The following is a 25,303-nucleotide window of genomic DNA, read 5'->3' on the forward strand; positions in this document are numbered from 1 at the left end:
CCCGCTCTGCTCACCAAACTCTCCTCCTATGGTATCCATGGAAATCTCCACGCATGGCTGGCGGACTTCCTCTCTTGTCGTAGTCAAAGTGTGGCCCTGAATGGTTTTCTCTCATCTCCCCTTCCTGTTCAGGCTCGAGTTCCCCAAGGCAGTGTTCTGGGCCCTGTGCTTTTTCTGGTCTTTATCAATGATCTCTCCGATTCTCTGGAAAATCCTCTCCATCTCTTTGCTGATGACTCCACTCTCTGCCGCTCCATTCCTCTGCCCTCAGATCGGCAATCTGCAGCCTCCTCACTCTCTGAAGACTTGGACAAAATCACAGACTGGTCAAACAAGTGGAACATGTCTTTCAATCCTGACAAATCTCACACTCTTACTATGTCTCTCCGAAAAGATCGACTGGACAACCCTCCCATCTACTTTCTCAACAATCCTCTCCAAGAAGTTCTGTCGCTCAAGCTTTTGGGTCTCACTATCTGCCATGATCTTTCTTGGGAAAACCACATTTCCAAGCTGGCCTCCAAAGCCAGTCGCCGACTGGGCATCCTCTGTCGTGCGAAGTCCTTCCTCGGCACACCTGAGCTCCTCACCACATACAAGGCTTTCATCCGCAGCTCAATGGAATACTGTTCTCCCCTATGGGCCGGTGCTCCTGCCTCACACCTAGCTCGGCTTCACGCTGTCGAAACCAAAGCTTTCAGAATTATTGGAATCTCCCGCGATGAAGCTATCTCTGAGGGCCTTTCACTCACTCACCGCAGGCAGGTAGGTGGTCTTTCTGTCTTCTACCGACTCCTCTCCGGCCTTGCACCCCTAGCTCTCTCTGTGCTCTGTCCCCCAAATATTCCTACAGGTCGCACAATATCTGCCAGCAACCCTCTGATGGTTAAACTACCGAAATCTCGGCTCTCTGCTCACCTTCACTCTTTCATTTTTTTTTTTTTTTTTTTTTTTTGTATACAAGATCGAGGCTCGTGAAAGAGCGAAAATTAATCACACAGAAAGACAAACAGACACATAAAACAAATAACATCGGGAGCGGTAGACAAGATGGGGAGAGAGGGGGAAGGACACAAACACAACATTTGAGAGCAGGGACCGAGAGACATGGAGACATCGAGAGATCTGTGGGAGGGAGAGGGCTTTGGGGGGAGGCATGTGAAGGGGGGAGGCATGTGAAGGGGGGGAGGCATGTGAAGGGGGGGGGGGTGGGAGAGGTATAAACATATGGACACTGCCAGGATTTCCAGGAAATAAGTTGGAATTTCAAACAAGGTGGATCTGGGGTGAATTAGTGGGGGTAGAAAAGATCAAGGTTATGGATGGGGGAAGATAAGAGATGGTGGTGAACAGCTGTTTTAAAGACCTGGAGGGAGGAGAGGGATTGAAGGGAGTGTGGGAGTTTGTTCCACAGGCGGGAGAAAAGAGGAATGAAAGAGTGAAGGTGAGCAGAGAGCCGAGATTTCGGCAGTTTAACCATCAGAGGGTTGCTGGCAGATCTTGTGCGACCTGTAGGAATATTTGGGGGACAGAGCACGGAGAGAGCTGGGGGAGCAAGGCCGGAGAGGAGTCGGTAGAAGACAGAAAGACCACCTACCTGCCTGCGGTGAGTGAGTGAAAGGCCCTCAGAGATAGCTTCATCGCGGGAGATTCCAATGATTTTGAAAGCTTTGGATTCAACAGCGTGAAGCCGAGCCAGGTGTGAGGCAGGAGCACCAGCCCATAGGGGAGAACAGTATTCCATTGAGCTGCGGATGAAAGCCTTGTATGTGGTGAGGAGCTCAGGTGTGCCGAGGAAGGACTTCGCACGACGGAGGATGCCCAGTCGGCGACTGGCTTTGGAGGCCAGCTTGGAAATGTGGTTTTCCCAAGAAAGATCATGGCAGATAGTGAGACCCAAAAGCTTGAGTGACAGAACTTCTTGGAGAGGATTGTTGAGAAAGTAGATGGGAGGGTTGTCCAGTCGATCTTTTCGGAGAGACATAGTAATAGAGTGAGATTTGGCAGGATTGAAAGACATGTTCCACTTGTTTGACCAGTCTGTGATTTTGTCCAGGTCTTCAGAGAGTGAGGAGGCTGCAGACTGCCTATCTGAGGGAAGAGGAATGGAGCGGCAGAGAGTGGAGTCATCAGCAAAGAGATAGAGAGGATTTTCCAGAGAGTCAGAGAGATCATTGATAAAGACCAGAAAAAGCACAGGGCCCAGCACACTTCCTTGGGGAACTCCAGCCTGAACAGGAAGGGGAGATGAGAGAAATCCATTCAGGGCCACACGTTGACTACGACCAGAGAGGAAGTCCGCAAGCCATGCATGGAGATTTCCATGGATACCATAGGAGGAGAGTTTGGTGAGCAGAGCTGGGTGCCAGACCGTATCAAAGGCCCTTGATATGTCAAGGGAGACAGCTCTGATTTCCTGTTTGGCATTCAGGACCTCCATCCATTGTTGAGACAGCAGAAGCAGCATGTCCAGAGTAGAGTGACCTGGTCTGAAACCAAATTGATGATCAGAGATCAAGCCATTGGAGGAGAGGAAAGATTTCATATCCGAAGCAATGATGGATTCCATGACTTTGCTGATAATTGGGAGCAGGCTGATTGGTCTGTAGTTGCAAGGATCTGTTTTTGCACCTTTTTTGTGTAAAGCGGTAATGTTAGCTGATTTCCAGGATGCTGGCAGATGACCTTGAGCAAAAGATAGGGTGAAAAGAACAGAGAGAGGGTGAGATAGAGCGGCAGAGCAGGATTTTAGGACCCGTGGGCTGATGCCGTCTGGTCCAGTTGCAGAATCAGAGTCGAGGTTTTGACAAAAACTCCTCCACCTTGTCAGGAGAGAAGGACACAGAGTCCAGGAGCATTTGGGTTCGACATTCCTCTTTTCTCCTCTTTTCCTCTTTCCTCTTTCCTCTTTCCTCTTTCCTCTTTTCTCCCGCCTCTGGACCAAACTCCCTCACTCCCTTCAATCCCACTCGTCCCTCCAGGTCTTTAAAACAGCTGTTCATCACCATCTCTTATCTTCCCCCATCCAAAACCTTGATCTTTTCTACCCCCGCTAATTCACCCCAGATCCACCTTGTTTGAAATTCCAACTTCTTTCCTGGAAGTCCTGGCAGTGTCCATATGTTTTATACCTCTCCCAACCCCCCCCCCCCCCCCCCTTCCCATGCCCTCCCCCAATGCCCTCTCCCTCTCACAGATCTCTCGATGTCTCCATGTCTCTCGGTCCCTGCTCTCAAAATAATGTTGTGTTTGTGTCCTTCCTCCTCTCTCCCCATCTTGTCTACTGCTCCCGATGTTATATGTTTTATGTGTCGGTTTGTCTTTCTGTGTGATTAATGTTCGCTCTTTCACGAGCCTCGATCTTGTATAAAAATTAAAAAAAAGTCTCGTTTTTGGCCCTATCTCCCATGGTGAATAGTCAGTTAAGAAATTAAATAATTCTCATATCCAAATCCATATTCGGATCTTCACCAAAATCGAATCAATTCTTCTTTGTCACACACACAACCTGCCCAACCAGTTTCGTCCAAATCCATCCATAACTTTGAGATATCCCGCTATGTATCGTTTTTGGCCCGATCTCCCAATGGTGAAGAATCACTTAAGAATTTAAACAATTCTCATATCCGAATCCATATTCAGATCTTCACCAAAATCGAATATATTTGTCCTTGTCACACACACAACTGTTCACCAAGTTTCGTCCAAATCCATCCGCAACTTTTTGAGATATCCTGCTATGTATTGTTTTTGGCCCCATCTCCAATGGTGAAGAATCACTTAAAAAATTCTAGTAGCCGGATCCGAATCCGGATCTTGAGCAAAATCTAATCATTTCGTCCTTGTCACATACGCTACATTTCGTCTGAATCCGTCCACAACATTTTGAGATATTTTCTTCACAAACAAACAGACAGGTGTGAAAATACAACCTCCATCCACCTTTGGGGCGGAGGTAATAACATTTCCTGCAGCATGATCTTGGAACCCTGACCTCAGCGATTCCAAACGTGGACTGGGGTTCTGCCATCACAACCTATAAGGATGGCTCTGCCTGAGATACACCACGAACACTTCCGGACATCAACATTTCAGGGCTATAGATAACGTGCTTTTTAGCTCACCTGGAACGAAGTTCAGCGGAGCTTCTGCGATGGCGCGTTGTCCGTCAGTCAGTCCGTAAACACTTGAAACTTCTTCTCCGAAACCGCTAATGGCACTGCGACCAAATTTGGCACAAATTATATTTGTTGTGTTGTGACGAAAGTTTGTTCACGGCATTAAAAAAATTTGGGGTCTAAGGCAGTCTATCGGGGGGTTGCTCCCCGAAAAGGTATTTACTTTCTGCTCAGAAAATACAGACACGATTTCGATGAAACTTCACCACAACCTTCACCACCCGTGATGCACCAATGTTTGTTCACGGCATTAAAAAAAAAATCGGGCCCTAAAGGGGTCGACAGGGGAGTGAGAGGGGGTTGCCCTCCAAAGTAGGTATTTGCTCTTTTCTCTGAATAAACACACGATTGCAATGAAACTTGACCACAACCTTCATCACCCGTGACATACCAATGTCTGTTCAAGGCATAAGAAAAATTGGGTCTGAGGAGGTATACGAGGTGGAGGGGGTGGGGGAGGGTTGCCCCCCAAAAGAAGTATTTTTGTTTGTACCATTGAAATTGGGTTTGTTTTTTTTGTTTTTGTTTTTTTGAATACTGAATCGAGGCTCGTGAAAGAGCTAAAAGAGCTAAGGTTTAAAATACCATGATACTGTATGAAATACCTTTATTCAGTGTAGTATCCAGCTTTATTAGTCCCCTACCGGTGTACACCGGAGGGGACTATAGGTTTGCACGCCGTCCCTCCGTCCGTCAGTCAGTCCGTCAGTCCGTCACGCAATGAACAGTTTTCCGGCCTTTTTTTCTAAACGCTTAATGCTAATGATTTCAAACTTGGCCCATCGTTTCCTCATGATAAGTTCCAGATCAAGTTCGAACTTCACGACGTTTCGATCATTTTTGACAAAGTTATGGCACTTTGAACTTTGGTAATTCTGATAATTCTGATGATCCTTAACTCAGTGCCATTTTAAGTTTTAATTTCCTTAAAAAAAACATTTTCTCTGCAATCATTGGACCGATTGAGATCAAATTTTCACCGTAGGAGGGACTCGGTCTGTAGAATATTTTAATGGTAATTATGACGTTACAGGTCACGTGGTTCGGCCGCCATATTGTTTTTCGTGAAAACACTAAAACCCCTTTTTCTCTGCAACGGCTGAACAGATCGAGGCCAAACTTTGCAGGCAGAATCGCATACCCACGACGAACAAAAAAGTCAGCGAGCATGACATCATGCATCACATGGTTTTAGTGTTATAACGTTTTTAAGCATGAACCTTTAAAACCGATCCCCTCCCTCGTTTTTCATCTAATCGAGGGGAAACCACAGATCTATTCAGCATGTCAGTCTACTAAAATGTCCTTTTGGAATTTGCGATAGGGCACGTGTTTTGGCAGATATCGTCAATTAAACGAAAAAAAAAAAAAATGGATATCTTGAATCACTGGTACCTCAGACCGTAAGTTGGTAATTATATAATTCACACAGTGCAATACGTGCAGGCCGCTCCACGAGCGACCTTGCGGGCTTATCAACAAGGCGAGGCATGACACACATGTGTCTCAGCATGCCTCCGATCAAGTTTGAAAACCAGCATCAACCGTGCATAAATTTGCATATTCGATCATTTTTGACAAAGTTATGGCACTTTGAATTTTGGTAGGGGGCATGTATTGCAGCGCAATACTCAGAATGCTTGTTCAGTGTAGTATCTGGCTTTATTCTACCAGGTGTGAGCCCAGGGGGAATTACCCCTATTTTTAGTCACCTACCAATGTACACCAGAGGGGACTATAGGTTTGCACTCCGTCCCTCCGTCTGTCCGTCTGTCAGTCGGTCAGTCCGTTCGGCAAAGAACAGTTTTCCGGAATTTTTTTCTAAAGTCTTAATACTAATGATTTCAAACTTGGTACATGGTTTCCTCATGATAAATTACAGATCAATTTCGAACTTCACGACGTTTCGATAATTTTGACAAAGTTATGGCACTTTGAACTTTGGTAATTTCCCCAACAGTTTTCCGGACGACAGATTGCCGGTAGGGGACATGTATTGCAGCGCAATACTCAGAATGCTTGTTAGTCCCCTACCGGTGCACACCGGAGGGGACTATAGGTTTGCACTCCGTCCCTCCGTCTGTCAGTCTGCCCGTCTGTCAGTCCGTCACGCAAAGAACAGCTTTCCGGACTTTTTTTCTAAACTCTTAAGGCTAATGATTTCAAACTTGGTACATGGTTTACTCATGATAAGTGTTACGAATTCATGTGAATTACTATTCAGGTCTTTGCTTATCAATGTGTAGTCGATTAAAGGTTGTTGTGATTAAAGGGTCAGGAGCCCTTCTGGGAAAAAGAAGACCGGAAACGGAAGGAAAAAGACACGAGGTCCTGGAGAAGCGACAATCTTCTTCTTCTTCCTCGCCGAGCTCCGACGAGAGTGGGTATCGATATTGAGCAGCGGGGAGGACGCTACGTTTGCTACGTTTGAAAGCCCGTCTGACAAAAGGAGTTACCTGCGCAGGGTACTTACCCCTTGACACGTCAAGTTGCCGTGGGTCCGTGCACGGAACCCAGCGTCCGGCACAGTTCGCCTCACCATCTACAAGGACTCGTACAGGTCGCACCTTGGGCCTCGCGCGCTGGACAAGCGGTGCGTTGCTTTGCCCGCTTTGCTTGGCAAGGAGGTGTGCGCTGCAACCGTTGTTCCCGGTACGTGACGTGCACGTTTGGGAGCACGTCAGCCAGGCGTTCGTTCAACCGCCCGTGTGCAGAGAAGCCGACCATCATCTTGGTCAGGAGGGGCCCAGAGACATTGTGAGGGACAGAGACCAAAGGGCTCATGAGTACCCAAGGGGTTGGGAGTGGGGAAAGGGGACACACATATACAAGATGGCCATCTGAATACTATTGGTGTTTAATTGTTGATTGTTGATGGTTGTTGATTGCTCGGGGAATATATCATTGATTGTTCCGGATCCTTGGTGTGGGGTTTCTTATGGATTGGAAGTCATATTGATTGCGTTACGAAAGCGCAGAAATAATATATCTTTCTGGCGGAGTTCCTCTCACGGTCCGGGGGTCACCGAGACCAGGTAGTCACCGGGAGGACTACGTAACAGAATTGGGGGGCTCGTCCGGGATTACGATTTGCGGATTCGCAATTGGGTCTACGTCCGGGATCTAAAATTGTATAAAATAATAAAATAATATTTTTATTAATTAAAATTTATTAATTAAGTATTAATTGGTAAATTTTTGGGGAAATTGGGGGTAAAGTCTTGGGTGAAGGTTAACAGGTGTTAACGATAGGCACCATGGCGTTTGTGGCACAGAACTTTGCGGTAACCCCGAGTGAGGCACAGTTCCGAGCGTTACTAAAGTCGGACCTCTTGAAATTGGCCAAACATTTTAACTTGGAGGTCCGAACTAATTTGAGGAAGGCAGAATTGCAGACCACGGTGATACAGTCTATGGTGGGATTAGGAACATGGGACGAGTTAGCCTGGCAGTGGCTACCCGAAGAACCAGAAGACGTTGAGCTCCGGAAACTGGAGTTGCAATTACGGAGCCAGGAACGGATCAAAGAAGAAGAAAGGAAAGCAGAAGAGAGGAGAGAAGAGAAACAAGCAGAGGAAAGGAGAGTGGAACGAGAACTCCAGGAAAGGTTAAAAGAAGAAGAAAGGAAAGCAGAAGAGAGGAGAGAAGAGAAACAAGCAGAGGAAAGGAGAGTGGAATGAGAACTCCAGGAAAGGTTAAAAGAAGAAGAAAGGAAAGCAGAAGAGAGGAGAGAAGAGAAACAAGCAGAGGAAAGGAGAGTGGAACGAGAACTCCAGGAAAGGTTAGCAGAAGAAGAAAGGAAAGCAGAAAAGGAAAGAGCAGAAGAAGAAAGGAAAGCAGAAGAGAGGAGAGAAGAGAAACAAGCAGAGGAAAGGAGAGTGGAACGAGAACTCCAGGAAAGGTTAGAAGGGAGAAAAGCAGAGGAGAGGAGAGCTGCCAGGGAACTCGAAGCAGAGGAGAGAAAAGCCGAAAGGGAATTAAAGGAACGTGATCTGGCGCTTCAGCAAGAGATTAAATTCAAGGAGCTGGATTTAATGAGAGAACGGGGAGAGGTACCACCCTTGCGGACGGGGTCGACACCTAGCCAGAACACCTGGGAGGTGGGCAGACATGTGAGGCTGGTTCCACCCTTCAGTGAAAAGGAAGTCACTCAATTTTTTCCACACTTTGAGAAAGTGGCTCGACAGTTAAACTGGCCGGAGGAGGCCTGGACCATACTAGTGCAAAGTGTGCTGGTGGGTAAAGCTCAAGAGATTTATTCGGCGTTACCAATGGACCAATGTGCAGATTATGAGGTATTGAAGAAGCACATCCTCAAAGCCTATGAGTTGGTTCCGGAAGCTTACCGGCAAAAATTCAGGAATGCCAGGAAGAGGGAGAGTGAGACCCATGTGGAGTTTGCTAGAGTGAAAGAAAATATGTTTGATCGGTGGTGTGAGTCAAAAGGAGTCGGGAACGACTTCGAAGCATTGCGTGACCTGATGCTGGTGGAGGAATTTCAACAGTGTGTCCATGAGGACATCAAAATGTACCTGCAGGAAAAGAAAGTACCGAAGTTGTGGGACGCAGCCACCATGGCAGATGATTATGCCTTAACACACCGGATAGGGGTCCACGAACCTAACTCCTCGCCTAGATCTCCGCAGGGGAGGTGTGGAACAGCTGGTACGGAGAACGACAATACATGGCGGCGGCCTCGAGATGAATATGGGGCAACGCTGATACCCGAACTGTTCGAAATCAGGGGGCTACGGGCCCAAGACAAACTTATTTTTCGGGGGGCCCGAGGCAGACCACGAGTTTTTCCTCCGGGCCTACTTGCGCTTTTTGCAAGAAACCTGGACACTTGATGTCCAGTTGTTGCCTCATGAAAAGGGAAAACCCAGAGCGGAGTCCGACTATTACCACTCCGAATGCGATGGCAAGCGTAAGAAATCGCCCACAGAAGAGTTACCAACCATTTATTTATGAGGGGTTGGTCTCATTCAAGGGAGACTTGACTAACCCAAGACCGGTTAGGGTTTTGAGGGACACAGGAGCCCATCAATCCTTAATGCTTGAAGGCATTTTGCCATTGTCAAAGAGTACCGCAACTGGTGATAGTGTTCGGTTACAAGGGATCGGTGGCTGTGTTAGTGCCCCACTTCATGTCATCCATTTGGAATCCGATTTGGTGTCAGGACCGGTCACCGTCGGTTTACAAGCCATGCTTCCTGTAGAGGGAGTATCTGTGATTATCGGGAATGATTTGGCCGGGGGGCAAATTTATGGTAACCCGAGGGGGGATAAAGAGCCCCGCAGGGGAAATAACACCACCCCAGCTCGGGATGGCGACACAAGTTCCAAGTTATTTGTAGGGGGACTGAACTTCAACACAGAGGAAGAAGTTCTGACCTCTGTCTTCAACAGATATGGGCCGCTGGTGGAAGTGCGGGTGGTAAAAGACAGGGAAACGCAATGGTCAAGAGGGTTCGGCTTTGTCACGTTTGCAAGCCCAAGAGACGCCAGAGAGGCAGAGAAGAATTGGAATGGTAAGGCTTTGGAGGGTCGGACCATAACAGTCGGGAAGGCATTTCGTAGGCGTCGAGAGGTCTACAGAAGAGGACAACTTGGCGGTAGTTTTGGGGTTGGCAGCAGCCGATATTACTATGGAGGCTCCCAGAGTTACGGCACCTCCCGAAAGAAGGAATGTCAGAGCACTGGCCGAGAAGGAGACCGCCAGTCAAGTAACGGCTGGGACAAGGGGTCCCACCGTAACTGTTAGGAGTCTGGAGAAGTTGAAGCACTAGATACGGGGGAGCCGCCGAGCCGGGGCTCCTACACGGACTAACCGTGAACGCCACGTTCTTAAAGGCGTCCAGGTAGTGAACTTTCCTGCACGGACTAACCGTGAACTCCACATTCCTTAAGGCGTCCATGTAGGGAATACTCAGCTGGGCCTCCCGAAAAAGTGCTATCGAGAGGTTTAACTTTGGGGCTTTGGTCACCACCTCTTAACCGTCATTCAAGAGAAACCAGAAGTGGTTGACGCTTGGTCCAGAGGGAATTAATCTAGGGGATTGGGTGAAATATTGTTGCTTTATTTTTAAGTGATGACTGTGCCCGGGGGGAACTGATGATTTGGGGTGGGGTGAGTTATCTGGTTTGTTTATTCAAGTTGGCCGGCAAAGAAAGTTTTCGCTGGGTTCAAACTTTCTTTCTTGAAGGGGGGGAGTGTTACGAATTCATGTGAATTACTATTCAGGTCTTTGCTTATCAATGTGTAGTCGATTAAAGGTTGTTGTGATTAAAGGGTCAGGAGCCCTTCTGGGAAAAAGGAGACCGGAAACGGAAGGAAAAAGACACGAGGTCCTGGAGAAGCGACGATCCTCTTCTTCTTCCTCGCCGAGCTCCGACGAGAGTGGGTATCGATATTGAGCAGCGGGGAGGACGCTACGTTTGCTACGTTTGAAAGCCCATCTGACAAAAGGAGTTACCTGCGCAGGGTACTTAACCCTTGACACGTCATGTTGCCATGGGTCCGTGCACGGAACCCAGCGTCCGGCACAGTTCGCCTCACCGTCTACAAGGACGCGTACGGGTCGCACCTTGGGCCTCGCGCGCTGGACAAGCGGCGCGTTGCTTTGCCCGCTTTGCTTGGCAAGGAGGTGTGCGCTGCAACCGTTGTTCCCGGTACGTGACGTGCACGTTTGGGAGCACGTCAGCCAGGGGTTCGTTCAACCGCCCGTGTGCGGAGAAGCCGACCATCATCTTGGTCAGGAGGGGCCCAGAGACATTGTGAGAGACAGAGACCAAAGGGGTCGTGAGTACCCAAGGGGTTGGGAGTGGGGAAAGGGGACACACATATATAAGATGGCCATCTGAATACTATTGGTGATTAATTGTTGATTGTTGATGGTTGTTGATTGCTCGGGGAATATATCATTGATTGTTCCGGATCCTTGGTGTGGGGTTTCTGATGGATTGGAAGTCATATTGATTGCGTTACGAAAGCGCAGAAATAATATATCTTCCTGGCGGAGTTCCTCTCACGGTCCGGGGGTCACCGAGACCAGTTAGTCACCGGGAGGACTACGTAACAATAAGATAGAGATCAAGTTCGAACTTCACGACGTTTCCATCATTTTTGACAAAGTTATGGCACTTTGAACTTTGGTATTTTCCCCCAACAGTTTTCTGGACTGTAATTTGGAGTGCGGTATGTCAAAGCTGTTAATATTCCTTGTTTTAACTCCAATTTACATTCTATTTCCACTTTTATTGAGAAGTCCGGGTCTGTGCAACCATGCATGAACTTTATTTGGTGCAAATCGGATAATTTTTAGCCGAGTTACGTCAGACCGTGAGTTGGTAATTATATAATTCACACAGTGCAATACGTCTGAGAGTTTCTCACAGTCTGAGAATCCTTTAGGTGCTTTTTTGCAAACTCCAAGCAGGCTTTCATGTGTCTTTCACCGAGGAGAGGCTTCCGTCTGGCCACTCTGCCATAAAGCCCAGATCGGTGGAGTGTTGCAGTGATTGGTGTCCTTCTGGAAGTTTCTCCCATCTCCACACAGGATCTCTGGAGCTCAGCCAGAGTGACCATCGGGTTCTTGGTCACCTCTTTTACCAAGGCCCTTCTCCCCCGATTGCTCAGTTTGGCAGGGCGGCCGGCTCTAGGAAGAGTCATGGTTGTTCCAAACTTCTTCCATTTAAGAATTATGGAGGCCACTGTGCTCTTGGGAACCTTCAAAGCAGCAGAATTTTTTTGTCGGCTTCCCCAGATCTGTGCCTCGACACAATCCTGTCTCTGAGCTCTGCAGGCAGTTCCTTCGACCTCATGGCTTGGTTTTTGCTCTGATATGCATTGTCAGCTGTGAGACCTTATATAGACAGGTGTGTGCCTTTCCAAATCATGTCCAATCAATTGAATTTACCACAGGTGGACTCCAATCAAGGTGTAGAAACATCTCAAAGATGATCAAGAGAAATAGGAGGCACCTGAGCTAAATTTCAAGTGTCATAGCACAGGGTATGAATACTTATGTCAATGTGATATTTCAGTTTTTTATTTTTAATAAATTTGCAAAACTTCCTAAAATCCTGTTTTCTCTTTGTCATTATGGGGTATTGAGTGTAGATTGATGAGGGAAAAAATGAATTTAAACGATTTCAGCATAAGGCTGCAACATAACAAAATGTGAAAAAAGTGAAGGGGTCTCAATACTTTCTGAATGCACTGTATATAAGAGAGATGTCTGTCTTGCTGTGTCGCCATTTTTCTCAGAGATGGCTGAACGGATCTTTGTCAAACTTTCAGAGGTTCATCAGTGAGTACCTGGGAGTGTTTTCGGCCAAAAAAAAAAGTTTTAAATTTCGTTTTTTTGGAGTTAAAAAAAAAAAAAATGCTCAATAGTGCCTAAGCCTTTTTAAATTAATGACAGTTATATAAAAGTACACATTCACATAAATAAATACATAACAATCACCAGACATATGAATGCAAATAAATCAAACAATTCCGGAAGTGTACGAAGTTGGTTGTATGGCTTCTTCTTCCTGTTCGGCATCACACAACTCAGAAACGTGATGAACGCCGCATTCACCCACCAGCATATATATGAACCTTCTTCCTCTCCTGGCTCCCCACCTCCCCTCCCCTCCCCTCCCTCCTCCTCCCCCTACCCCCTCCTTCCCCTCCCCCGCGTACTTCTGTTTGTCTTCTACTATATAAGAGAGATGTCTGTCTGTGTGTCTGTCTGTCTGTGTGTCGCCATTTCCCTCAGAGATGGCTGAACGGATCTTCGTCAAACTTTCAGAGGTTCATCAGTGAATGCCTGGGATTGTTTTAGGCAAAAATAAAATTATGAAATAAAGATCGTTTTTGTGGAGTTAACAAAAAAAAAAAAAAAACGCTCAATAGTGCCGAAGCCTTTTAAAATTAATGACAATTAATGACAGCTGTGTACTTGTACTTAAGGTGCAAAGTACAAGTACACATTCGCATAAATAAATACAAAACAATCACCAGACATTTGCATACAAATAAATCAAACAATTCCAGAAGTATGTATACGAATTTGGTAGTACAGCTTCTTCTTCTTCCTGATCGGCATCACACTTAACTCAGAAAGGTGAGCCACATTCACCCACCAGAATATATATGAACCCCCTTTCTCTCCTGCCTCCCCCCCCCCTCCCCTCCCCTTCTCCCCTCTCTTTCCCCCTACCCCTCCTCCCCCCTTCCCCTTCTCCCCTTCCTCCCCCTGCTCCCCCCTCTTCCCCCTTCCAACCCTCCACCCCCCTCCTCCTCACTCCTCTCCCTCCTTCCCCCTTCCCCCACCCGGCAATGCCAACAATTACAATTTCCTTTTTTTACCTGGGCAACACTGAGGTTAAAGCACTCTATGCCAGGGAATTCTTTCCCTGCTTCCCTTCCTCCCCTCCCCCAAAACAGAGGGACCTGTCAATGCCACCCCTCCCCTCCCCCACCCCCACCCAAGGATGTATATGTAGTATATCTTTTCCCTCCCTCTCCCCTCCCCTCACCTCCCCCTCCACCGGCAATGCCGGGTAGTCCTGCTAGTGATAGCAAATTATTTGTTGGAAAGGTTACAAAATAAGTGTAATATGCTTTACCCGTATGTAATCAGTGGTTTCACTTAAAAATTAAGCTCTACACTTATCTGAGGAGTTTTAAGGTGTAACTCACTTGTTAAACCAACAAGGCAAACATGAAGACCAAGAGCCATTCCAAAGAAGTCAGACATAAAGTGGTGAAGATGCACCATTCAGGAGAGGGTTAGAAGAAGATTTAAATGTCACTCATTATCCCTTTGAGTACGGTGAAATCCATCATTAAGAGGTGGAAGACGTATCATACCACCCAGACTCCACCCAGATCAGGTCACCAATCCAAACTCAGCAGCCGGGCAAGCAGGAAACTGGTTTGGGATGTCACTGTAAATCGAACAATGACTGAAAGATCTGCAAGGGTCGATGTCTGAGATGGAAGTCAGTGTTCATCAATCAACAATATCCCGTTCCCTTCACAAAGCTGGCATATATAGACAGGTGGCAATAAAGAAGCCATTACTGAAAGGGATGCATCTAAAAATTCATATGGGGTTTGTGAAAAGCATATTGATGATACTGCAAGTATGTGAAGAAAGGTTTGGTGGTCAGACGAGACAAACATTGAACTTTTTGGTCTAAATTCAAAGCGTTACATCTAGCACAAGTCTAACACTGCACATCACCCAGTCAACACCATCCCTACTGCCAAGCATGGTTGTGGTAGCATCATTTTATGGGGTAGGTTTTCATCAGCAGGGACAGGCAAGCTTGTCAGGATAGAAGGGACAATGGATGGTGCAAAGTACAGGAGAATCTTTGATGAAAGCCTGCTTGAGTCAGCCATTAATCTGAAAACTGGGTAGTAGATTCACATTTCAGCAGGACAGTGATCCAAAACACAAAGCTAAAGACACATTGGAGTGTCCGAATAAGAAGAAAATAGATGTTCTTGAGTGGCCCAGTTAAAGTCCTGACTTTAACCCAATTTAACATTTATGGCGAGACTTGAAGATTGCAGTCCATCGGCCATCCCCATCAAACTTGGCAGAACTAGAGCAATTTTCACGTGAAGAATGGGTGAAGATTTCACCACCTCACTGGGCAAAGCTGGTAGAGACCGACCCAAAAGGTTTCTTAGCAGTCATTGCTGCAAAATGTGCAGCCACAAAGTACAGAACTATGGGGCTAAATACCTCTGCAACCAGTGAATTTTTATTTGTACATGTTTTTTTGCAAGTATTCTTGATATGCAACCTCCTTCAACTACAACAGTCTTTATTTGGTTTGATCTCTTCAGTTTTATAATTTAAAAAGTTCATTTGGAAAAGTTGTTTCTACATAATTTATAATTCACCAAATGTGGCATTATTGATATGGGGTGAATACTTTTGCCAGCCACTGTACTCTGCATCTGAGAGTGATAAGGGAAGAAGCAAAGCAAAAAAATGAGTTAGTAACAAATATCTTGTAGGAGTCAGGATGGATACCAGAGGTTTGGAGGATAGCAATATAAGACCCTTTAATAAGGGCTCGAAGGAAGCTATAGATCTGTTAGCTTCACTTCGGTAATGGGGAAAGTATTGGAAACTTTGATGAGGGATCAAATGAGCAACCATTTAGATAAATAAGTTAATTAAAGATAAGCAGCAAGAGCCTACTTCATCATAAACTGGCAACCTCCATCCCTCAATAATATCTGGGCAACTTGGGGTCTTTCGACCCTCTGCCCCCCCCCTCTCCCCTTTCCTCCCCCCCCTCCCCCCCCCCCCATAATACATAATAACATTATGTCTAAATAATAACATTATGCACATATGAAATTGAAACTTTATGCAATATTTTAAGAGTAAAACTAGATTAATCTACTATTAATAACTATTTTTAATTATTTTTTTTTAGAAAAAAATGTGTTCAGTTTGGTGTCCTCGTTACCTATTGTCGTGTGACTGCTCTCAGTTAACACCGGGAGAGTCATGGAAGGCAATCGAGCATTACTCCTGGGCGTTCAGTTCAAACAGCGGATTTTATACATATGTGGGAGGAAGAAAGGGGAGGGGAAGATCAAGGGTCTTACCTGTTGTCCGCCAGCATTCCCAAAGCCTGCAAATAAAATCACTCAAACGAAAAACAGGTTTAAAATGTACAAGGAAAATAACAAAAGGATTTATTAAAAGAATGCTGGGACAAAGAAAAGAGCGACGCTAAATACATTTCCTATATGGAGCGCTCCCGCACACAATATCAAACACAGACAAAAGGGATGGAAGAACTGGAATGAAAATAAATATGTGTGATTTATTGTGCACTTAACCCAATCGGCTGGTCTCGTCTGTCCGCGAACGGCCCTGGAGGTCCGTGCGCGTGAACACGCATTGGTGCAAAGTCCTTGCGCGGAACCAGGCCTCAAGCGCACAGGCCCGAGCGTTCGTCCGAACGTCCCGAGCATCGTTCCTCGTTCCCAGCTCTTCGTTCGCAACTCGGCCTCCTCACAATCCCCAGCAAGGTCTCGGCACACGACCGCCCACGCCGAGGTCCAGAACGTGTAGACAAGGGTGGAGAACCATCAGCGCTCAACCGTCTCTTTTCACATCCAGCACGAGAAGCACGAGAAGGCACAAGAGAAGAGGGAGAAGAGGAAGAATCCTGGCCAGACGCGGTTTTTACGTCCCACCTCTGACGTCATTGGTGCTTCTTTTCCAATCAGCAAGTTGTTTCTTGCTCCGGCCTTCCTGTTGGTCAACTCCCACCCAATCACTGCCCTTCTGGGCGTGGCTCTCAGCCTGCCTGACCTTCGTGCTGATGTAGCTGGTGGTATCCCATCAGCAGTGCTCATAACTGGCTTCCGGTTAGTTTTATTATTATTATTTAATGTGCTTTAATTGCCATTCTCACGAGTGTATATTGCGGTGCCATAAGGGACAAAGGCTCAATCACATAGGGAATGACGAACAGGGAAGTAGTTAACATAATCCCTATAACCAGTTAACATGCCCTATTCCATGTAATGGTGACAAATATACAACTTCATCCGACATTCGGGCTAAACAGGGCCTCTACTTATTACATGGTGGTGGTTCTTCTTCTACACGACAGTCAGAGCATGTTACCTACACAAATCTACCTAACTCTACATATCACTACCCCACCGACACAACACTATTAAGGGTTAAGGGAGATCAATTTTCACAAATCTGATGGAATTATATGAGGGAATTACTGATTGGATAGATGATGGGAGTGCAGTGGTGGTAAAATATCTGGACTTCTAAGATGATATTTTACTGTAATGTTGTAAGTAATTGCGTACTTCAGGAATCGGTATGGAGGAGTACTGTTATTTGCAATTACTATCAATGATTTGGATAGCAGGTTGAAGTGTAATCTTTCAACATTCGCAGATGAAACCAAGTTTGACGACAAGGTATTTAGCAGAGAGGGTTTTATTAAATTCAAGAAAGCTTACAGATACTCATTTCATGGGCAACCTGAATGGCACTAGGTAGAGTGCATACGTCTGCCAGTCTGAACGATTTACATCTCATATCCCACTGATAGGCCAGATCTGGATTCAGACCTGAACTAAAGTCTAATCGGTTTGTTTCTGTCACCGAACCAACTCATGATTCATCCACCTAATTTTGTCATAATCCGTCCACAACTTTTTGAAATATTGTGCTATATACAGTATCTCTCAATGGTGAAGAATCACTTTTAAAAGTTCTCGTATCTGTATCTGGATCTTCACCAAAATCAAATCAATTCGTCCTTGTCACATAACCAACCTGGCCACCAGGTTTCATCTGAATCCTTCACAACTTTTTGAGATACCGTGCTGTATATTATCGGTTTAGCCTTATCATTCAATGGTGAAGAATCACATAATTCAACTAGAACAGCACTCAGTAGAGAGCATACCTCCACCAGGTTGGCCATATCACTCTATGGTGAAGAATCACTTTAAAAATTATACGAGCCGGATCCAGATCCCCTTTATATGAACTTTTCTAGAGCATTACTTGGTTCCTCCTAAGACCACAAGTGTAGTCCAGCATGCACACGAGATTTTTTGAATGTCCCTTCTTTTATATTGTTCGACATTTTCTATAAGCCATGGAATGTCCCTTCTTTTCTCTACTTTGCCACATACCCTTATATATAGGGGCCTTTTCTATGCCCCTGGCATTTTACCCAATAATATTTATATATAAAGAAGAAAGAAGAACCACCTTTAGAGGCCATATTCCCCCACAGAGCAGGGGTTGTCCTTTTTTGGGCACAGTGGTCCCCTTTTTGAAGCAATGTTTTATGGCCGGATGCCCTTCCTACCGCCAGCCCTGTTAGTTGCCTCTTGCGACACACAGGGAATTACCAGCGAACGGGTAGTCAATTTCCCGACCTCGGAAGGATGAGCAGGCTGAGTCAATCCCCCTGGCATTAATTCAGGGATCGACCGGGATTTGAACCCAGGATCCAACAATCCCAAGCCGGCACCCTAACTGCTAAGCCAACACCAGGCCAAGAATATTTATATATATTTAATTTTAAAGCAAAAACTATAGCACTTATGTGGAATTTGTTTCGAAAGCAATTAACTAGACCTATTGGTCGATGTATATTCCATGTTTCAGCTAGTTTCAATGTATAACCTTTGAGATATAAGTGCCAACACATTTAGGGTGGGCGGATGGACGGATGGACGGACAGACACCAACGTGATTTTGAGGGTTTTCCAAATATAACTCAAGAATGTATAAACGAACGTTGCTGAAATTTGGAACACTAGGGCATGCCCGTACTATATATAAGCTAGGACGTGCCCGTACGTGGGTGCCCGTTCCTTGCCAAAAAAAAAAAAAAAAAAAATTTGTGTAGGGGTGTGTGTGTGTAAACATCCTAGGGCGTGCCCGTACGTGGGTGCAAAAAAACATGCGTGCAAACAACAACAACAAAAAAAAACTTTGAAACCACGTGGCAGTAACGACCACAGAACCCCCCCCCCCCTCTATTTACATGAATGGTTTGGTCCATTCGCAACGACCACAGAACCCCCCCCCCCTCTATTTACATGCAATGGTTTGGTCCAAAGCGAACGGCTTGCAGTGTTTGGTAAAGAAATCGCCATAGCTCGGTAACTACTTCTCCGATTAATATGAAACCTTGAAAAGGCACATCCTCGGGTCCCCAGCAATATACCTGGCAAGTTTAAAGTATATCGGACCGGTAGTTGTCGAGAAACAGCGGTCACAGACAAACATACACACATACACACATACACACATACAAACACACATACACACATACACACAGAGATTAATGGAATTATAGATAGATATTGCCTCAACGTACAAAGCATTTACTTCTGAAATTTTGAGCCGATTTCGTCCCATAGAAGCCGAGAAACGCATTTTCAGCCCCCATGTAAAAGCTGCATACAGAGAAACGATCCCATATATGAAGGGAGGGGTGCTTTGTGCCTCCCTTTGACTGAGTTTGTTCATAGACGAGACGGATTTCTTAGAAATGTGATTGTTCGGTGCATTTTTTGGGTAAATGTTGGGAACCTCACTTTTTAACATAATTAGGGTATGCTGAATTCGATTAACCCGGTTCCCAAGCCGAATTTTGAGGGTTTGACCTTCTAATTAGCATAAACAAAATGGCCGCCAAATTGCCATTTTTGGACAATTTCTTTGAACAAGCATTTATATATCATGTATATTCATGCAGCTCCTTTACTTTAACTCTACAACTTTTACCCCAAAATGCACCGAGAAGCTTACACATGGCCTTTTTCATAAATCCATCTCGTCCATCAGGGTCCAGACGATAACGAGCTTACTGTACAACAAAGGACATGAGGTCTTTAAAGGCCACAAATAGGTTCTGGAAGACAGGACACCCAGTTTACTTACTTTGTGATGCGAAACACTAATTTGATAGTTTTGATCAGATCGGGAATCGAACCAGGCTGGAGGACTCCAAAGCGATGGGAGTTTTGTCAATTATAATTGAAGTTTATCTTCTGGACGATTATTGATAACGCAGCTGGTAAGATACGTCCACACGTCGTGCCCATCCCACTTCACTTGCTCCATCTTATCTCAAAGCGAACAACGTGCTCCGCGACTTCCTCTGCTCAAGGTCGCCATGGCTTCCAGGTCACACCTCGTCGCGTTCTTTCTGCTGCTCCTGGCGTGTGGTGTGCGAATGCAGGACGACGTTGAAGTGGATGAAGAGGAGGACGACGTGGCGGAGGAAGACGACAAGGTGATCGTGATTACAGCGAAGAACTTCGACCGAGTGCTGGCGACTCACCCGTACCTGCTCGTGGAGTTTCGTGAGTTTGTTCGAATTCCCTGGAATTGCATTTTGACTTTTGGAATAACGACAGCTCCTTCTCACAATTATTGCCTTTAATGCTGGAAATAAGTAATCATGGGATTAGAGTGAAAACGATGGCGACTTCAGGGGATCATAGAGTTCGTGCCTACACAAGGGTAGCCTACGTCGTCATAATGACGTCATATTTTACTATTGACACGTCACATGTTCACAATTTCCCGCAAGTTTTTCCATCCTACGCTGATGTATTAACGGACCGTGAATGACTTATTTGAATATGTTTCGAGGAACAGTTGGTCTATTTATTACGTACTTGTACAACACAGTCATGGCCAAAAATATTGGCACGCTTACACTTTTTTCAAATAACTCCCAATTTTCTCCAAAAATAGGTTGAAATTTACAAAAGTGTGTTTGGGGTCATTGTCCTGCTGGAAGACCCATGACCTTCGACGGAGACCCAGCTTTCTGACACTGGGTTCAACATTGTGCTCCAAAATGCCTTGGTAATCTCCTGATTTCATGATGCCATGCACACATTCAAGGCACCCAGTGCTAGAGGCAGCCCAGCAACCCCAAAACATCACTGAACCTCCTGCATGTTTGACTGTAGGGAAGGTGTTCTGTTCTTTGAAGGCTCCATGTTGTTTCCTGTAAACATAGAGATGATGTGCTTTACCAACAAGCCCTAATTTGGTCTCATCTGTCCACAGGACATTCTCCCAGAAGGATTTTGGCTTCTTCAGGTGTGTTTTGGCAAACTCCAGTCAGGTTTTCTTATGTCTCCCTCTCAGCAGTGGGGTCCCCCTGGGTCTCCTACCAAAGAACCCCCTTTCATTGAGTTGGCGATGGATGGTGCGAGTTCAAACTGTCGTACCTTGTGTCTGAAGGTCAGCTTGAATCTGTTTGGCAATTGATCGAGGTGCTTTCTCCACCATCCGAACAATCCTTCGCTGCAATCTTCGATCAAGTTTTCCCTTGCCGCCACGTCCAGGGAGGTTGGCTACAGTGCCATGGGCTTTAAACTTCCTGATAACATTGCGTATGGTGGACACAGGAACATCAAGGTCTCTGGAGATGGACTTGTAGCCTTGAGATTGTCCATGCTTGGCTACAATCTTGTGTCTGAGCTCCTCAGACAATTCTCTGGTTTTCTTTCTTTTCTCCTTGCTCATTGCGGTGCACACAGTGACACAAAACAGCAGAATGACCCCTTTTCTCTATTCAAACTGGTTGAATGAGTGATTTTTATCTTGCAGGCACCTGCAACTCCCCACAGGTGAGTTCAATTCCAAAGTAAAGGAGAATCACCTGCTTGAAATCTAATTATTTCTAACAACTCCTAAAAGGTGCCAATAATATTGTCCGGGCCATTTTAGGATTTCTGTTTGGAATAAGCTAAGATTTTGTATTTTTTCAGCTTTTTTGTTTAGTTCCACTGCAAACCAAAGAAATACATTTGTGGATCCCAAAATAATTTTTGAATTTCAACAATTTTCTGGAAGAAATGGTGCATTGTTTGAAAAAAGTGCAAGGGTGGCAATATTTTTTGGCCACGACTGTAACTCCAAATATCTGCAATATGTATCCTGCCGACTATCTTCTTCATTCAGCTTCAGTGTGCAGATTGTTCACCCCCATGTGTCCTTCTCCCCTTCCATCCCCACTTGATCTCACTCTCAGTTATAATTCATCCCTCTTTGCATTCTGCTCCAGCTCTTCCATAAGCCTCGACCGTGTATACAAAAAAATAAAACGCTCTTTCACCCTCGAACACGTGTGTAACCGTTGTGTGAGCTGCGCATCTGGTTACAAACCGGTCTCTATTTACCCACAGCTCTTATCTCGCCTGATAATGGTGGAAACAGAGCAGCTGCTTTATCCGTCCTTCGGAACCATCTATTTAAAACGTATGCGTAAAGACGGGGAAATTGGGTGGGCTATAGAGAATGAATTGAAATTCATAATATGAGAAGGAAGGGCGGTATGGGGGAACAAAAAGGGCAGGCAAGTGTGCTAGGGTGTCATTTTACTCATAAACCTTGCACTGCATCGCCATAACATTAATTGAATTGAAAATTTCAACAACGTAAATTTATTGGGGGGTGGGGTATGTGGGGACTAAAACAGTGGGGCAGGTACAGACATCACCGGGGTTATGCATACATATATATATATATATATATATATATATATATATATATATATATATATATATATATATATATATATATATATATATATATATATATATATATATATTGTTGCGGAGATGAGGACTGTATTTTTTTTGATTGTGTGCTGTATTATTATTATTATTGTTTATTCTGCGCCCCCCTACCTCCGGAGCTGTGTGAAGGTGAAAGGGCATCCCATAATTAGTCCACAAGCATACACATCAGCCAAATAATAGAATACCCCTGTTTGATAGTTATCTCTTATTCTGTGTTTTAGAGTAAGGCTGTGTCTCCCATTAATTGAAGTACTCCATTGCACCAGTGAAAGAGAATAGATCCCCTTTCATTCCCATCCCCAAAATCTCCATTCCCTTTTACATCCCCTCTGGTGATTGCCAACCCTCGATTGCCAATTACCTCCCCTCCAATAACCGCCATTGACCACGAGGCAGGGTCGGAGAAGAAAGGCGTGTCTCCACCTCGTCATAGAGGGGAAGAGGGGCGTGCCCGCCCGTCGTCATCAAGGGCGGAGCGAGAGGGTCGCGTGACCAACCAGGGCCGAGGTGAGCACACCGATGGGTGTGTCAGGAAGGCCGGCGGCTTGATCGCTGAAGGCGCTATAAAAGGCGCGCACGCAAGAAGCAAGTGAGAGAGTCGTGAGGAGTCAGTCAGTGGAGTCGGTGGTCAGTTGGTTGCGTTGGTTGCGGTGAGGAGTCGGTGGTGGTGGTCAGTTGGTTGCGTTGGTTGCGGTGAGGAGTCGGTGGTAAAGAGTGAGTGGACCAAGAAAGAGTTGAGGGTTTGGACCAGACGAGTCGGACAAGGCCTGGCAAAGCACGCGACGTCCACAGCAGCCACAACAGCAGCTTGGGGGCCTGAACGGCGGTTTGGAGCAGGGCCGTGAAGGAACGGCGGCTGCTAACCGCGCCGGTTGTGCTGCAGGACCCCCTTGGACCTTCCTCTCCCTCCAGCCATCCACCTCCTGCCTTTCCACCCTTCTTGTGTACGTGAGTTTGTTTTGTTTGTTCTGTCCCTGGGTTAATTAAGTCTGTATAAGCTAATAATTGCACTGTGTCTCTGATTCTTCTGTATATTATTTTATTATCTTTCCTTCTCCTTGGTTACTTTGAGCATGTAAATAGTAGGAATAAATTTAGTAGTATTTCCAACCTTTTTGTCTTCTTCTTCTTCTTCACATCCGTGTCGCCTTTGTCTTTTCCCTATTGAATAGCTGTGGTGCGATCCGGCCAACGTTTGGGTGGAATCGGGTTCTAATCGGGGAATAACTGTTCGGTCGCGGTTGGACCATCCGCTCGGCCCATCATACCATCTAAACCGCGATCAGTAACAATTGGTGTCGGGAAGTGGGATTGGACCCGAAGCGTGCTTAACGCGCTCAAAATTACGAGCTGCTGAAAAATTGTGTTTTAAAGAAATAAAACCCGAATTTTGAAATCGCGCCATGGCTGGTCAAGGCGACGGGATGCCGGTGGGTGAGCTAGAGATAGACGGGGTGGAATCGACCCAGGACCTCAGGGAAATGTATGTGGAGGAAGGAGAGGAGGAGAACATTGGCAATGTGGTTGAGGGGGTATCAGGTGCACAAAATGGCATGCTCGCGCACGTGGTTGAAGAGTCCCAAAATAGCGGCGCAGTGGAGGGCGAGCCCGCGGTGGCGGCTGGGGACGCTGGGCAAACCGGGTTTGACCTCAGATTATTCTTGACCCAACTGAATGCAAAAATGGATAGGATGGAGGGGGCAATGAGGGACGAAGCGAGGGGTACCAATGCCCAAATTGGGAAGTTAGACAAGAAATTTGGGAAGTTAGACAATAATTTTGAGGGGTTAGACAACGGGATAAAAGAGGTGAAACATGGGTTAACGGGGGTGGAAAATAGAATGGCTGCCCAGGAGAATCAGATAGAGGGGATGAAAAATGGGTTAATGGGGCTAGAAAATAGGATGGAGGACAAATTGCGGGAGATAGGGGAGCAATCCGCCCGAGAAATTAAACAAATGGGAGAGCAGATAGAGGAGGTAAAAATCGGGGTAGAAACCAAATTGGATGCTCAGAGGGATGAATTGGGACAGATGAGGGTGGCATCTACAAAGGAGATGGAGGAGATGAAAGAGGAGATACGACGAGGTGTGAGTGAGGAGGTCTCGGGGCTACGCGAGGAGGTAAAGCGAGGTGAGAAGTGTATGGAGAAAGAGGTGAGAAATGGGACGGCAAAGTTACAAGGGGGAATAGAAGATCTGACGGAGGAGGTGGAACAGCTGACGGAGGGACAAAAAGAACTAGTGGAGCAGGTTCAAAAGAACACTGCGGTACTAGGAGGGTTAAAGGCGACACAAAAAGAAATTAAAAACGAATTAATAGCAACACAAAAGGAATGTCAGATGGTACGTAAGGGGCTGACAATGAGGTTGGACGAGGTGACAGAGATAATGGAGACAAAGGACCGGCAGGTGAGGATGCACATAGAGACGGTCACGGTAGCCTTAGAGGACGAACTGGAGGAGACGCACCGGGAAATAAAAGAGGTGAAGCAAAAATTAGAGGAAGTGGAAGAAGAGGTGAATGAAATTAATAAGAGACGGACAGAAACTAAAAGAGAAATCCAGGAGGAGGTGATGGAATATGTGCAAGGTCGGTGCTCAACTCATAATGTGATGCTCACTAACCAAATAAAGAGTTTGCAGGTGGCAAAAGAGGTGCGGAGACGAGGTGCCAAGGTGAGTGGCGAAATATTCGGCAATGTATATGATGTGAGGAAAGCTTCAGTCGGCTTGGGGATTGGTTTGGATCCGGGTGTTCGTGAGAGGCCGTTGGTGAAGTGTGCGACAGGTCTGGTGTGCGAAAAAAGAGGTGTGCGAGAATGTCCGACCATGGGGTGTGTGAGGAAAAAGTGCACGCCGAGGAGTGAGTGTGCCATCAAGAGTGAGTTGGTCGAAGCGCGTGTGCGAGGGGGTACATGGAAGCGCGGTGTGGTGAGTGTTACAGAGGAAGTAACGAAAGAGTGTGCGCAAGAGGATGCGCGAGAAAGGTG

At 46.0% G+C, this 25,303-nt stretch overlaps 1 protein-coding gene across 1 annotated transcript in view; it reads left to right on the forward strand.

Moving 5' to 3' along the window:
- The first annotated feature begins 19,777 nt into the window (after positions 1-19,777).
- The window catches only part of LOC137423380 (protein disulfide-isomerase-like), a 107,152-nt gene continuing 101,626 nt past the window's right edge, over positions 19,778-25,303 (forward strand). Inside the window, exon 1 of the mRNA XM_068110480.2 lies at positions 19,778-20,073. Coding sequence (XP_067966581.2) covers positions 19,884-20,073 — 190 coding nt within the window. The 5' untranslated portion in view covers positions 19,778-19,883. The remainder of the gene's footprint in view (positions 20,074-25,303) is intronic.

Source organism: Myxine glutinosa, chromosome 3, assembly GCF_964187855.1.
Source record: "Myxine glutinosa chromosome 3, kmMyxGlut1.1, whole genome shotgun sequence".
NCBI lineage: Eukaryota > Metazoa > Chordata > Myxini > Myxiniformes > Myxinidae > Myxine > Myxine glutinosa.